This window comes from Malaclemys terrapin, chromosome 6 (genome assembly GCF_027887155.1).
Source record: "Malaclemys terrapin pileata isolate rMalTer1 chromosome 6, rMalTer1.hap1, whole genome shotgun sequence".
Taxonomy (NCBI): Eukaryota; Metazoa; Chordata; order Testudines; family Emydidae; genus Malaclemys; species Malaclemys terrapin.
The window spans coordinates 92,949,674-92,963,965 of record NC_071510.1 but is presented as its reverse complement, the minus strand read 5'-3'; the positions used below and the strand labels follow the sequence as shown (position 1 = coordinate 92,963,965).

Sequence of the window (14,292 nt, the reverse complement as noted above, 5' to 3'; positions counted from 1 at the left end):
CACATAAGATGGCCCACTGTAGACAAATGAGGCATTGTGTAGGACCAAGGGAGAGATACCTTGTTGACTGCATTTCTAATTCCCTCCAGGAAGGGGAAACCTATACATTAACTCACTCCATCAGCTTGGAATCTGGGGAGAAGGGGAGAAAAAATCCCTGACAAGGAGAAACTTGTCTCTTTATGCTGTTTGGTCTCTGAGGGGCAAAGATTTCTAAGCATAAGCAAGAGATCCCCATGCTGCTTGGCATGGGTAGGCCCTAAAGGTCATGTAAAGTTGCTTATTACAGAAATTTATACTACCTTTTTAAAATCTAAGACAGTAACTCATTTGTGAGTGTATGTTTCCTGTTTTAGCCTTCTAAATAACGCTCTTATTTCTTAGTTAATACATCTTTAGTTAATTTATTACAGGATTGACTACAGGAGTTGTCTTTGGTTGAGATTTGAGTACAAATTACCTGGGATAAGTGACTGGTCCTTTAGGATTGAGAGTAACCTGAATATTGTTGTGCTTTTTGGTGTAAAGTTACCATCTATCACATAGTCAGCTTGTCTGGGTGGCAAAATAGACTGGAATGCCCCACGGGACAGTCTGTGATTCCATGGTAAAACTGTTATAGTGCTTTAGGAGTTCAAACTTGTTACTGGGTTGGTGAAATCTAATTATACACCACACAACGAGTTTGGGGCTTCTGCCCTGGCTTTTGACAGTCTGTCCTGAGGTTGGCACTCATGGTCGGGAGCCACTCCAGACAGTATAACTTTTGGTATAGGTGGCAGGATTCATATGTTACAGATCAATTGGATTTATAGATCATAATCCAGAGCTATTAAAAGTTAAAACTTGATATTGAGAGTGTTTAAAGGTTAAAGAATAGACACAATGAGTAGACCACAGCCATATTATGGTCTTGAGACAAAAGACCTTGAAACGTTATGTAAGGAGAGGGGAATATCCAATAAACAGAAAACCCCAGATCAGGAGCTAAGCACCCGCCTGCCCCAGATGCCATGGAGATTGCTGCAGTGGAACTGGCTCGACTGCTTGTAGTGGGCAGCCCAGGGAGAACGTAAGCCCCAGAGACTGATGGTGGACCCCCAGATCAAGGAGATCAAAGAAACCGAAGAGGCTGAGGAGACAGCCCACCACAGATGCATGGAACAACTAGAAGCTCAATATAGAACTCACACATTACAGCTCAAAGTACTGGAGCAATAAAAGGAGTTTCCTCAACCAGTTTGGGGTTTCTGCCCTGCTTTTTGACAGTCTCCCCTGAGGTTGGCACTCACGGTCATGAGCTACTCCAGACAGGACCGGCGCAACCATTAGGCGACCTAGGCGGTCACCTAGGATGCTAACATTTGGGGCGCGGCGGCCGGATCTTCGGCCGCCCCAGTCGTCAGCAGTATTTCGGGGGTGGGACCTTCCACCGCCTCTGTTGGGGGCGGCATTTCGGGGGTGGGACCTTCCGCCGCCTAGGATGGCTAAAGAGCTGGCGGCGCTCCAGACTCCATACAGTGTGACACATCCTTATCAATTACACACCTTCATCCTTCAGCTGGTCAGCCTTTTCAATATCTTCTGGCAATGAATCGGAGAGAGGCAACATGTCATTCTACATTTAAAAAAAAAAATAATCAAAAACAAATAACTAGAAGTATATTCTGATTCAGGTGTAGGCCCTGGCTACATTAATGGCTTCTTCCTCAACCTTCATCCTGAAAGGGGTTGTGTAAACACAGATACCTTTTAGTGATTGCACCATTAGGCCTTAAGTCAGCAAGGGATCATACCATTTCTGTAATACACACTAGACCAAGATAGTTGTCTGTTCCCACTTAAAATCTTACAGCAATATCCCCCTGCCCCAGTAAAGGGGGAAGAAGGGGGGATTTAGTATGACTTCTGATATCCCCATTTTCTTCCTCCCAAGTTTTCTCTCTGCTTTCCTGGCGCCAACAGTATTCTTCCTATGTTGGACACCTTTGAATTTTAAAAGTATAGCTTTTAGTTTTACCTAAACTGGTGGTGTGGCATGCTTTAAGAGACTACATTTTCTGCATGGGAGGGGATATGCACTGGAGCTGGGGGCAGAGGGACCAGGAAGCTGTGGATGACCTCAATCAGTTTCTCGTCAACTGTCTTTGGAATTGCAAAATGCTTAAGTGTCACTGAGGGCAAGTATCCTGCATGATAGAAAGGAGCCCATTGTTTTTAGTAACATATTTTACATGGGTTATCTTTGCCTTGACTGAATTTATGTCCTGTCAGAGTCCAAAAACTATCCTGTTCTCCTATCTATTACAGGAATTTCACTTGAATATAATTTTTATCAAGTTTCCACATTGTTTTGACGTATATAACATTTTAAGATTCCACACCATAGTCACAATCTTACTTTATCATTAGTCTAATTATCAATTTTAAGTCTAAAAGACTAAAATCAATTCTTACCTTGTGAAAAGAATTTGAGAACATTTCTGTCAACTGTTGTGGCACTGCAAGATGCGTATCTTCTAGGCTAATCTTAAAAACAGTCTCCAAACACTGAATTGCAACTTCAAAGAAAAGAAAGAAAGATTAAAAAAAAAAAATCACTATTTTCTCAATAGAAATGTGTAAATAAAACTAAAAATAAATAAGGCAAAAGTACACTTCCTGACATATTTATTGGCTAATTAAGCCTAAAAACAAAAGGCAGTTCTTTGGAGAAGTTCCCCTAATGGAAAGAAAAAATAACCTATTTAGTCTCTACTAGTCAACTTTGCACAGCAATAGAGGCACAAGCTCTTTAGTGTTTATATATAGAGAACTTAGCCACCAAACTTAATTCCTGATCCAGACACACTTTTTTTAATACTCACTTTTTTTTTTTCATTTCATTTTTGACCTACAGTGACTAAATTTAAAAACAAAAGATAAAACAGCACATATTATGTAATGTAGATATATATGCTAGCTACACATAAACTGCTATTTTTATAATTGTCTACTACATATAAAGCCTGAAAGCAACACATTTATGACATTATGTGTAACACAAAAGATGGGCCAATTCTAAACTGAAATATCTAAGTAATAATTACTGTTTTCAAATGTGTACATTTTACTTTGCAAACAAAAGATTTTTTCTAATAGCTGCTTTATTAATCATAGGCTCTCATCCTGCAAAGGAATCCACCTGTGAAATCCCTTGCACTCACACAAAGTCCACTGATGCCCAAGCCTAAGGATCCACATGAGCAGATCCCTTCCCAGGATCAGAGGGCCCCAATCCTCCAAACATTTAAGCAAATTCATAACTTTACTCATGTAAGCAGTTCCAATGATGTATATAGGACTGCACATGAGTGACACGCTTAAGTGTTTGTAGACACAGTCATAGATTGTAATCTTTATATATAGCTTAGAGAGGGTGTCTAATTCATGTATCTTAAGGTTATGGGGCAAGTATTCAACACATTTTGTGGGAATCCAGCAGCATGACTCCCATTAAGGTGCTGCTAGTTTTAGACTCAAAACTGAAAAATGGTATGAAATGTTTTTAAAAAAACCCGATGTGAATAGAAACTTATTCCTACATTTTCTTTTTAATTTAATAAAAACAGGGTGGTTGGTTTTTTTTTTTAAATGTAAACCAGAGATAACCTCAAGAAACTAAATTCAAATCAGGGTCTGAACTTCCCAAAAGTTCAGGGTGCATCAGGATCATGGGTGTTGAGGGTCCATTCTAATTTTAACATTCAGATGTGGCATTGTGAATCTGAACAATGATGATAATGAGCTAGTGCAGGGGAATCAAAGTAAAATCTACTAAAAATTAACAATAACTGATGTTAAGGAGTCTATTTTTTATTGTCCCAACTGAGAGAAATGCAAAAAGTAAATACCCAGCATAAATGGTAAAATAGATTTATTTAATTATTTCAGTCTTGATAACATACAGTAAGTTATAAGTAACAAAAGTAAGTAAAATTCTTACATATTTTATGCTGACAATGACTCTTTAATATTGATTGGGTACATGGCTAATTATTAACACTGCACAGAAAGTTTGCTTCTGTGTTCTGTAATGTTAACCAGGTTCTGTGCCATTCAGTAAAAAACAATTCAGGGTCTGAATTAAATTCCCTCTCTTCCTTGCACTAGACCTCCATGACAAGAAACTTAATTGTGGTAAACTGAATATTGATTTTAGCCTGTTAATGAATATCTAGGGGTGAGTTGGTGACTTTCAAACCATTTTATTTGTGACCTAAATTCAAATCTTATCTTCTGAGGTGAAAGACAAGTAAAATATCCCACTGCATTTCCATGGTGTACATATTCTGTGGAAAACTACATGCACAATTCCATTAACAATAAGTGAATGATATTAATAGTACTTTTACAATGCCTGTCAGAGAATCAATGGAATAGGGTATCCAGTTTATCTTGACAATTTACTATGAAGTATTAACTGTCATATATAAATGCTAAATTTAGGCTTTCCCTTGGAGAGTATCTCAGCAACCCATCTGTGACAGTGCTGAGTCATGACAGACAAATCAGCACTCTGATCACTGTAGCCTCAATTAGTTTCCCCAGAAATGGCTGATTGAGGAAATTGGGAGGAATCAGAGGGGGAGGCTGGGTGAGTTAAGGAATTAACTAGTGCATCAGCTGACTAGCGTGATAAAAGCTAGGAAGTGTTGTGGGGAGGACAGGAGTAGCTATACCCAGATTGAAGGTGATCCCAAGGAAGCAAGACCTCTCTGCCTCTCAGAGCCCTGATGAATAGGGACTGATGGTCATAGGAATTAGGACTCTTGTTTTGTATTGTACAGATGTCGGTGGAGGGGGCTTGACTAAGTTTTCCTTTAGTGTCCACTCAGTATGAGAGTCTGAGCAGTTCCTGGGGTGGCCACGGATGCGGGGAAATGACACACATTCCATCACACTTATTTTTACCCTCAGGCAACCCCTGTTCTAAATGCCTCATCTCATTTTTAACTCAGCCTAAGAACAGAAACTATAGTTTAAAACACTTAAAAATATTTTAATTTTCACTCTTCTCACTTTTGGGGGGAAAATGCATTAAGTCTATGTGATGACTCCTAGCCCCTCATCTTGTTTGTTTCTGTTCAGGGAAGTGGGGAAGAGAACTCTCAACTCTAACAGATCAAATTATGCTTATATAAAATATTCTGGATGTATTACTACTATTAATATTAGAATAAATTTCCATGGTAGAAATAACTGGCTCATATATTACAGTGAGCTCACACAATTCCCATTTAACTGGAAAAGTAACACAATCTGGGTCTTTATAATTCCTCTGCCACGATTTTAACAAATGTTAGTACCCTTATGGGATAAATCAATTAAATAGACTTTTTCTTCCCACAGGATGATAGTCTCCTGCTATTATGTAAATGGCAAGCCAAAACAAAAGACTTTATTAAAAATAAATGTGGAGCCAAAGCACAAATATTTATTTTTAAAATGGGAGAGAGTGATCCTTTGACAATGTATAATTTTTTAATATACTAGGCAACTGAGGTGAAACCTTAACCCCACTGACATCAAAATGGAGCCAGGATTTCACTCCAATTATATACAGTAGTTGCAATAATTTGTCTGAAGGATATCTGTATGGAATAAACGCCACTTGCTCTCTATCCCACTATCACACTCCTGCTATCTGACTGTCACTGGCAAATTAATTCACCCCAGAGCAGAGGGCTAGGCAAGGTCCTCCACACCACTTAAGCCCTCAGTGAAATTCACCTTGATTCACAGGACCAGTGCAAGGACCTCTGCTTTACCTAAACCACAGGCTTTGCGGTGGTGGCACTTACTAGGATCAATCCCTTCTTACACTACCTGTTGGTGCAGTGTGTAAGGGGTCACAGATTCCAAGGACAGAAGGGACCACTGTCATAATCTAGTCTGACCTCATGTAATAATTGGTAATAAAACTTCCCCAAAATAATTCCAGTTTGAACTACACACTGATCCCACATAGGTTGGTGCTGAAGACAGCAATGAAGTGTAGATGCTGGAATGGCCAACGGAAGAGCAAAAGCAGCCATTTAAACAAACTGCATAAATGAGGTGGAAGGACTGAAGCTACTAATGCATACGCTGGAGAATCAGGTGCAAGAGAACTATCTATTCTATTCGGGCTTTTGTACTGTGCTCATCACCATAGTTTCTGAGCACCTTCCAGTCATGCATTATGTGACTGTTTTTCTCTCATTCTCTCCCCAGAAGGAGAAGCATGTGTAATGGAGAGTCTTGTTTTTGGTAAGGTTTTATTTGTTTTAAATACATATATCTGTTGCTATGTGTTTGCATTAGAAGAAGTAAGATCAAAGAAATGCACCTTGCACTCAGAGCAGAAAGTATTGAGGTTTGTGTTGTTGTTAGTTTTTGGGAGAGTTCATTCCAGTCTCAGGCCATTCCTCACCCACACATGAAAGTTCTGTCTCACACACAGATTAGCTTTACTCTTGCTGTTGAGAGTTCCATTGTAGCAGAGGAGTTGTCAACCACAGACTTTGTCCTGGCTGCACAGCAGATCCAGACCCTGCAAATGGCAGGGTGCGTGTCACCGCCCCAGTTCACCCTCTGATTTCTGTTTATGCAGGTGAGTGAATTCCACAAATGAAACATGCAAATGAGCAGTCCTTCTACACTGCGGTGAACTTCACCTATAGTCTGATATACTTGTATGCTTCAGCCAATCAGAGTACATTTTATCAACAGAAGGTGACTTTGAAAAGCATGCTGTACTTTTATTTTGATAAAGTCTTCAACTGGTTGGTTGTTGTTTTTTGTATAGTTTGTTTGGTATTTGATAGTTAACAATTATACAATGCTTTACAATCCCACAGCACATTGTAAGGTACATAGAGTACCCATGTACTTCATGGACCAAATTCTTCCCTCACAGTCTTGTTGGGAGCTATGTTCACACATTCACGGGCAAGATTTGGCTTGACATTTATTTCACATAAAATAAAGTTAACTTCTATAGCTAAAAAAGGATCAGCTATGCAAATTGGTTGGCAAAGATGCTGTATATTGTATAATGCAACATATGGTACCATATTTTTGGCAACATAAAACTCTAAAATTAGGACTTCACTTCTCTGTTAAAATATGCTCAATTGTGGGAGTGTTCAATTTTATCTTTGTGCGTTTACATACCATTAAAAGTATTATAATCCACTTTTGTTTAGAAAATAAATCTCTATGAAAATTGTAGTTCGTTTGTCACAGGGCGACTCTAGCCAACATCTGTGTCAAATAAGTGATCAATTAACCCTTCTTAGTTATAAACCATCAACATTTATCAGTATTTTATTAAAAAACACTATGAATACAAAAATCCTACTTCATAATTTTATTTCTAAAAGTGTGGCCTTTTTATCAATTGGAAATAAGTTTCTCAACAGATATTGGGATATTTTAAATTAATATAGTTGTTCATCACATATCAAATACACTGACTATTTCAGCTTTTGTTGTTAAACTGCATCTTTAAAAATTTTTAAAAACAGTCTAGACAACACAATCTCTCTTTCCTGTCCACATTAGTGAACAACTGTGTTACACACATCCAGTTCAGTAGAAACCATACTTCAAACCACATTTACACAAACAGGGAATCTGTGATTGAATGATATGTTTAAACATGGCACAAGAAGAGTGCACACTACACCAGGTTCTAAAAAAATGTAAAGAGTCAGCAGGGAAGGAGTTAACCATATTAAAAACTTTGGTAAAGGCATGTCTGCATGGGGGCACTCAGGAAAATTAAGGTGAATCAACTAAAAGTGTGAAGTCAATGCCTATAAATTAAAGCATGTTAAACCCCCATTTGGATGTTCTTGCTCAGGAGTAAAGTGGTCTCAGTTTGCTGTAACTTAATCTTCCTTTGCCAAGACAAAAATATACCTATCAAGAATCCTTACCACTATGTGATACTTGGAATCACTAATAACAGCCCTCTTCAGCATTACTGCTCTTACAATAAAATATATTTGTCAAGACATATAAATGGTGCATTCTCTGAGCATTCACTCTGAGAGGCACTAGCCTGCCCTCAAATAGTACGTGGAGCTCCTATCAATATTAACAAGAGCTTTTCATGTGCATCAAGGTAGAATATGGCTGTTCATGATTTAGCCGCTGCGCCCCCCCCCCAACCCCCGCTTGCCAATACAGATGCTGTTGACAGAAGTGTTGTTCTTCATTGTGTTATCCATAGATTATAGCACATATGAAAAGTCGAGGGAAACTAAGCATGAAAATTGAGTGAGACAAGAGCCAGTCCACATCATCCCGCCAGTGGTTGTGACTATGGCATTATCTAATTTAAATCCTTAGCATAATAGAAAGTGCCATTTGCTCAGATATAAGACAATGCAGGGCCAATAACTTTAGGACCTCTTCAAATTTACAGATTTTAGAAATAAGAATCTTGCAGACATGTAAAATTTCAATCTATTTCAGGAATGAAGTTGTTTTTCCTTTAATAACAAAAATTCTAAAACATTTCACAAAGTTCTTCAGGTTTTGTGAAACTCCAAACTTCTCCCATTCCTAGTCCAAAATTGGCAACTTTCTTTGGTAATAGATAAACTGACAGAGAGACTATTGGAATCTAAAGGATAAGGATATAAATTGTTCAAATAATAATATCTTCCTGACATACAAGAAACAAAATACAATAAGACAACATAAATAATTAATATAGTTCATTCACATTGCTTTTTTGTCATGATGTATATGTCAACCAACCTAGCATACAGATATGTGGCCTTCAGTATTTACCTTCTAAGCTTTCTTGTTCATCTGAAGTGAAAGTATCCAGCTGACTCTGTTCTCTCAAGAAATGGATGACGGCATATACTAGGTGTTTGACTGATGACATTTTAGAAGCTTATGAACTTCACCTAAATTATAAAAATATTCAGAGAAATATCAAGACCATAAGAATGGTACTTTAGGGCCAATCCCTGAATACTCTGCCCACCCCAAAGTCCCATTAACTTCACTAGGAATTTTGGATGTATAAGATATGCAGCAATAGATCTTCATCAAAAAGCATCTCAAGAAGAGTATCACTGGACATTTATTTATTTCAATAAGATTCATAAATCATAAGACCAGAAAGGACCATTGTGGTCATCCAGTAGGACCACCTGCATAAAACAGGTCATAGGACTTCCTTGAATTAATTCCTGAAGGAGTTCATAAAAGTTCGTTATGGATAATTTAGTAAATTAATTTTGCTCAAAGATATAGTTTTGATTTAATTTCTAAAGCACATACAACTGGAAGCAGGAATACTCACTCAAATCAAAAGCAATTTAAAAGTACATGGATAGATGTCTCACCACTGGCATAATTAAACACTTCCATTTTCTCTTTAGACTGAAAACTAAAACACTGTGACCTCAGTGCAAACTTGTGATTAGTGACATGCTGCTGACTCAGCCTGATTTGCATTCAGCATCTATTAGGAGTTACATAACTTCTCTTTGGGAGGAAAATTAGTTCCAACTTTTTCTGAGTTTTTTTCCTAAACTAGTAAACAAAATTTATTTTTGAAAAAGAGCCGTGTTTAACTATGCTCTAGAAAAAGATCTTAGATTTAACATATAGTCAAAAGGCTACTACACCTGTAAAAAGCATCTTTGTTTATAGAATACTGGTTATACTATAGATGTGGTTCAACCATCTTAAGCAGCCATTCAGGAGGCTAGGAGAAGTGGGTTGCCTATTAGAGGTGATGTGTAAGTAATAATCTTACAAAATATACCGGATATTTTGACCCTACTTTCAAGTGATCCTTTGAAAGAAGAGGTATGCAGTAGAGCAGGTTTCACTGTATAAGGTACAGCAAAGATCACAATAATATACACTCATAGGTATCTAAATAATTGAAGACATATATAATACACGCATTCTAAAATTCATTGTCCGTTAGCTTTTGCCTTTTTCTATGGTTCACTACGTGCACTGACATGCTGTATACTAGATTTGACAAGCTCCCCCAGTGCAAGGCATCGCAACAAGCTCAGCGGTGTCAGGCACCAGCCAAGCCTGCCCATGTTCAGCCCCAGGAGCTCCTTGGCAACCCGCTCAATCGCGAAACTAGTCAATCTGGCCGAAATGGCTTTTCTCACCCATCTGCTCTGCCCCAGCTCAGGGTGTGGTGCCCGGGTCCGGAGCGGGCGGTGGCGGCTGCCCCCCGGGAGACCCTCCCCTGGCACTGCCTCGAACGGGGAAGGAGGCACAAGAGATGCCCTGCTGCACCCTCCCCTCTCACAGAGACACCGGGAAGAGCCCGATTCCCCCAGGCGGCGGCATTATCCCCGCTGCGACACGGGAGCGCCCAGAGCCACCGCACTGAGGATGGAGGGTGGCGGCGGAACCCTTACCGTGCAAGGGGCGAGAAGCCCGGCCGGAGCAGGGCTGGCTACTGTAGGGTTCCCCTGTCCGGATGCTCTCTCCCCACGGCGCTGGCAGAGGAGCTCCGTGGTTGCCGCGCAGGGCGGGGGGAGGCGCGGCTGGCGGAAGTGGATGCGCAGCTCAGCGGAGCCGCCACTTGTCCGCGGGCACATGGTAGCGGAGCGTGCGCCTGGGCTCGGGCGCCCCTAGCAGCTGCAGCCCCGCCGCCCCCATGTTCTCCCTGTGCAGCGCTGCGGGCCGAGCGGTCAGCAGGTAGCGTCGGGGGCCCGACAGCCGCTGTGACTGCGGCGGGGGGAGAGTCTCGGGCTGCTGCGGGGCCCGCAGTGGCTACGCTATGGTGGGTGGGGAATGTCTGAGGGGCCGGTGGGGATGGGGGTGTCGGGCTGGACAAGGGTGACTACGGTGTGGGGGGGTAGTTGAGGGATCGGTGGGGATGAGGATGTCGAGCTGGAAAAGGGCGCCCCCTGCCCGCCGAACCCCCCTGCCCTAAACCCCTTTCTCACTGAGGAGGGCGTGTCCTGCCCTCCGTCCCTTTATGCGGGCGGGTCATCCCTTTCCTGCACACCTCCCCCCAGCGGCGACCCTGGCCCCAAGCCGCTCCCCAACGCGGGGGGAGTCTCTGCTTGTCCCCTGTGAGGTAGGCTGCGAGCTGGCTTCCAGTCAGCTCAGGAGAGAAAAAATCTGGTTCCCTCAAAAGCGGTTAGATTTGCGTGTGATAGTTTTCCCAGGGCATGTTCAGAGGCCCCAGATGAGAAATACCAGGAAAATAATAGTGCAGGAAACGTTAAACCACGTGGGATTGCTTCCTTCAACATGTCAGACTTTCTACAGCCTGATAAAACCCTTACTATTTACAGCACCCTCACGTGCAGTATCGATCAGACCGGGTCTCTGCCTTGAAATTCTTGCAGTCTAGTTAGTTCCAGACCTGTAGCAACAGAAATGGGCAAGGAAACAATGGAGTGGAGACACGGAGGAAGGATGGGGTAGAGCAGTAAGATATTTTCAGCAAAGGCATGAGTACAGCCAGATGGAACAATTTGTAATTTTATATATTAAAATAAATGTCATTAACTCACTGCAGCTAGTTGTAGCAGAAATGGGTCTTCAAGGGGGTTTTAAATGAGAGAAGGGTTGTGTCTTTGTGGGCCAGCTGAGGATAGATGTTCAGTGCAGTGGGGGCAGTGTGAAAAAAGGCATGTAGACTGTTGTGGAAGAAGTAGACAAATGAGGCATCATTTAGGAGTTGAATGAAGGGGGAGGATGGGCAGATCCATGTAGGGCCTTGAAGGTGGGAATAAGAGATCTTCAAGGTGCGGTCAAGAAGCTTGTGTAATGGAGAAAGAAAAGCCAGTGGAAGGGTTCACAATGTAAATACTTTGCAGCAATGAGAAAACAAGATATTTGTGTTGAATGGAACTAAATTTGAGTGAAGATGAGAGGTGACCTTTGCAGTAATGGGTATTTAAGAAGTAATGCAAATACTGTGTACATAATACTGCTCTACAGCCAAAATGCTTCTGAAATAAATGTAGTCAAACTTTACTAATTCTGGGTCACTGAGAACGAAAATGATGCTTAAAATTGTTGATTGGTTCTAGTTTTCAAGATATGCTATTGGGTCAGTATATACGACTCTTGACTTGGGAATAGCGGAGGATAAGTGAGTTATAAAGGGAAGGGATCTCAATTTAAACCAGAAATGACTAAAATACATCTTTGACTGGATCTATGAATAAATCTATGACTGGGTTTGGACAGTACTTGCTTTTTAGGCAAAACAATGAATGATGCAATCTGAAGCTGGTATTGTGTCATACATGATATGAATTGCATCATGTTATTCCTAGAAGTCATGGATGGTGCAATCATAACGAAGCTTACATCACTCTGCCGAACAAATTGCCCTATATCAGTTCTAGAAATCATACAGTGTCGTGCTCTCTTATTTGTCACTGTTTGATTTTGCAAAGGGACACATTTCTGTTTAGCCAAAGTGAGCAGAGATGCCTTGTACTTGTGTGAACAGTGCAGATAACTTTTGCTATGTTCGTGGTGAAGTGACTTTTGCATCACAAAAGCGCAGTATAACCACTATGGTTAAGAAAGCCTATCACCTTTATTTTGGCTGCAAAATTGGAGATCAGGAAAGAGGTGGGCCCCACACATATGCTGCAACACTTGTGCAACAAATCTTCGCCAGTGGTTGAACAGGACAAGGAAATCTATGCCTTTTGCAGTGCCAATGATTTGGAGAGAGCCAACAGATCATACCAGCAATTGTTACTTCTGCATGGTGCCTCCAGTTGGGAAAGGTGTGTCAAAGAAGAAAAAGTGGACTGTGCATTATCCAAACATTCCATCAGCTATACTCCCGGTACCCCACGGAGAAGGACTGCCGGTTCCTGATGCACCAGAATCATTCTCACTTGAGTCAGACGAGGAAGAGAATGAAACTTCTGGTCCTGAACCATCAATGTCACAGGACCCACATTTTCTCCCATCCTCCTCCTCTGAACCACACCTCATAACACAAGGTGAACTGAATGACCTTGTCAGGGATTTGGAACTACCCAAGAGTAAGGCAGAGCTGTTGGGCTCCAGACTACAGCAGTGGAATCTCCTGGCAGGTGATGTTAGGGTTTCCATGTTCCGTGACCGTCAAAAGGATCTTGTCCCATTCTTCTTCATGGAAGGTGATCTTGTAGCCTGCAACAACATCGATGGTGTGATGGCAGCCCTCAACATTGTTCACGATCCAGATGAGTGGAGACTGTTCATTGATTCATGGAAGATGAGTCTTAAAGCTGTTTTACTGCATAATGGCAATGTTTTGCCATCAATTCCAGTTGGTCATGCAGTCCATATGAGGGAAACCTATGACAACATGAAACAACTTTTGAGTTGCATAAATTATGACCAACATCAGTGGCAGCTTTGTGGCGATTTGAAGGTTGTGGCTCTCTTGCTTGGTCTGCAGACTGGATACACAAAGTACTGCTGTTTTCTCTGCAAATGGTATAGTCGTGCAAGAGATTCCCACTACATCAAGAAAGATTGGCCACTCCGACAGTCATTGGAGCCTGGGAGGAAAAGTGTTCAGAATTCTCCACTTGTAGAATCAAGGAAGATTTTGTTACTACCCTTACACATCAAGCTGGGTCTGATGAAGAACTTTGTCAAGGCCATTGACAAAACGCAAGCAGCTTTCAAGTATCTCCATGGAAAATTTCCAAGGTTAAGTGAAGCTAAGATAAAGAAAGGTGTCTTTGTTGGTCCTCAGATTCGTGAACTTTTTTGAGATGATACATTTGACCATGCACTGCGTAGCAAGGAAAAGACAGCATGGAAAGCCTTCCAGTTAGTGGCAATAAATTTTCTCGGAAACAACAAGGCAGACAACTACAGGTTGTTGGTGGAAAACCTTCTCAAGGCATACAAAAGCCTTGGTTGCAACATGTCACTAAAGATACATTTTTTGCACTCTCATCTAGATTTTTTTCCACCGAACTGCGGAGCAGTGAGCGACGAGCACGGCGAGCGATTTCACCAGGACATTGCAACAATGGAGAAACGCTATCAGGGCAAATGGAGCCCATCAATGCTTGCAGACTATTGCTGGACAGTGACAAGAGATGCTCCATTTAATGAATACAAGAGACAAGCCAAGAAGCGCCGAGTAGACACTGAATAGGACTAAATTATGTACATAATAGTTTTTTGCCTTTTGTTTCATAATAAATTTTATTTATATAACCCTTTTGCTGATTTTTAAAGTGTTACATAAACAGGACAGGTGAAATATTATCATGTAAAGGAACC

The 14,292-nt window shown here is 41.1% G+C and overlaps 2 protein-coding genes across 9 annotated transcripts in view; one reads left to right on the top strand and one right to left on the bottom strand.

The window, feature by feature from the left end:
* The window catches only part of SGTB (small glutamine rich tetratricopeptide repeat co-chaperone beta), a 53,532-nt gene that overhangs the window by 26,979 nt on the left and 12,261 nt on the right, over positions 1 to 14,292 (bottom strand). Inside the window, exons 1-4 of one of the 6 annotated variants that reach the window (XM_054032305.1) lie at positions 11,550 to 11,614; positions 8,827 to 8,948; positions 2,458 to 2,561; positions 1,549 to 1,618 (exon numbers count right to left, since the gene is read on the bottom strand). In XM_054032305.1, the coding sequence (XP_053888280.1) occupies positions 1,549 to 1,618; positions 2,458 to 2,561; positions 8,827 to 8,926 (274 nt within the window). In that variant the 5' untranslated portion in view covers positions 8,927 to 8,948; positions 11,550 to 11,614. Of the gene's footprint in view, positions 1 to 1,548; positions 1,619 to 2,457; positions 2,562 to 8,826; positions 8,949 to 9,349; positions 9,369 to 10,184; positions 10,236 to 10,439; positions 10,618 to 11,549; positions 11,615 to 14,292 lie in introns of those variants that run through there. The other 5 variants (XM_054032303.1, XM_054032309.1, XM_054032306.1 and 2 more) reach the window with 5 other exon arrangements.
* The window catches only part of NLN (neurolysin), a 53,397-nt gene continuing 49,748 nt past the window's right edge, over positions 10,644 to 14,292 (top strand). For all 3 annotated transcript variants that reach the window (XM_054032302.1, XM_054032301.1, XM_054032300.1), the window contains exon 1: positions 10,644 to 10,722. In XM_054032302.1, coding sequence (XP_053888277.1) covers positions 10,682 to 10,722 — 41 coding nt within the window. In that variant the 5' untranslated portion in view covers positions 10,644 to 10,681. The remainder of the gene's footprint in view (positions 10,723 to 14,292) is intronic.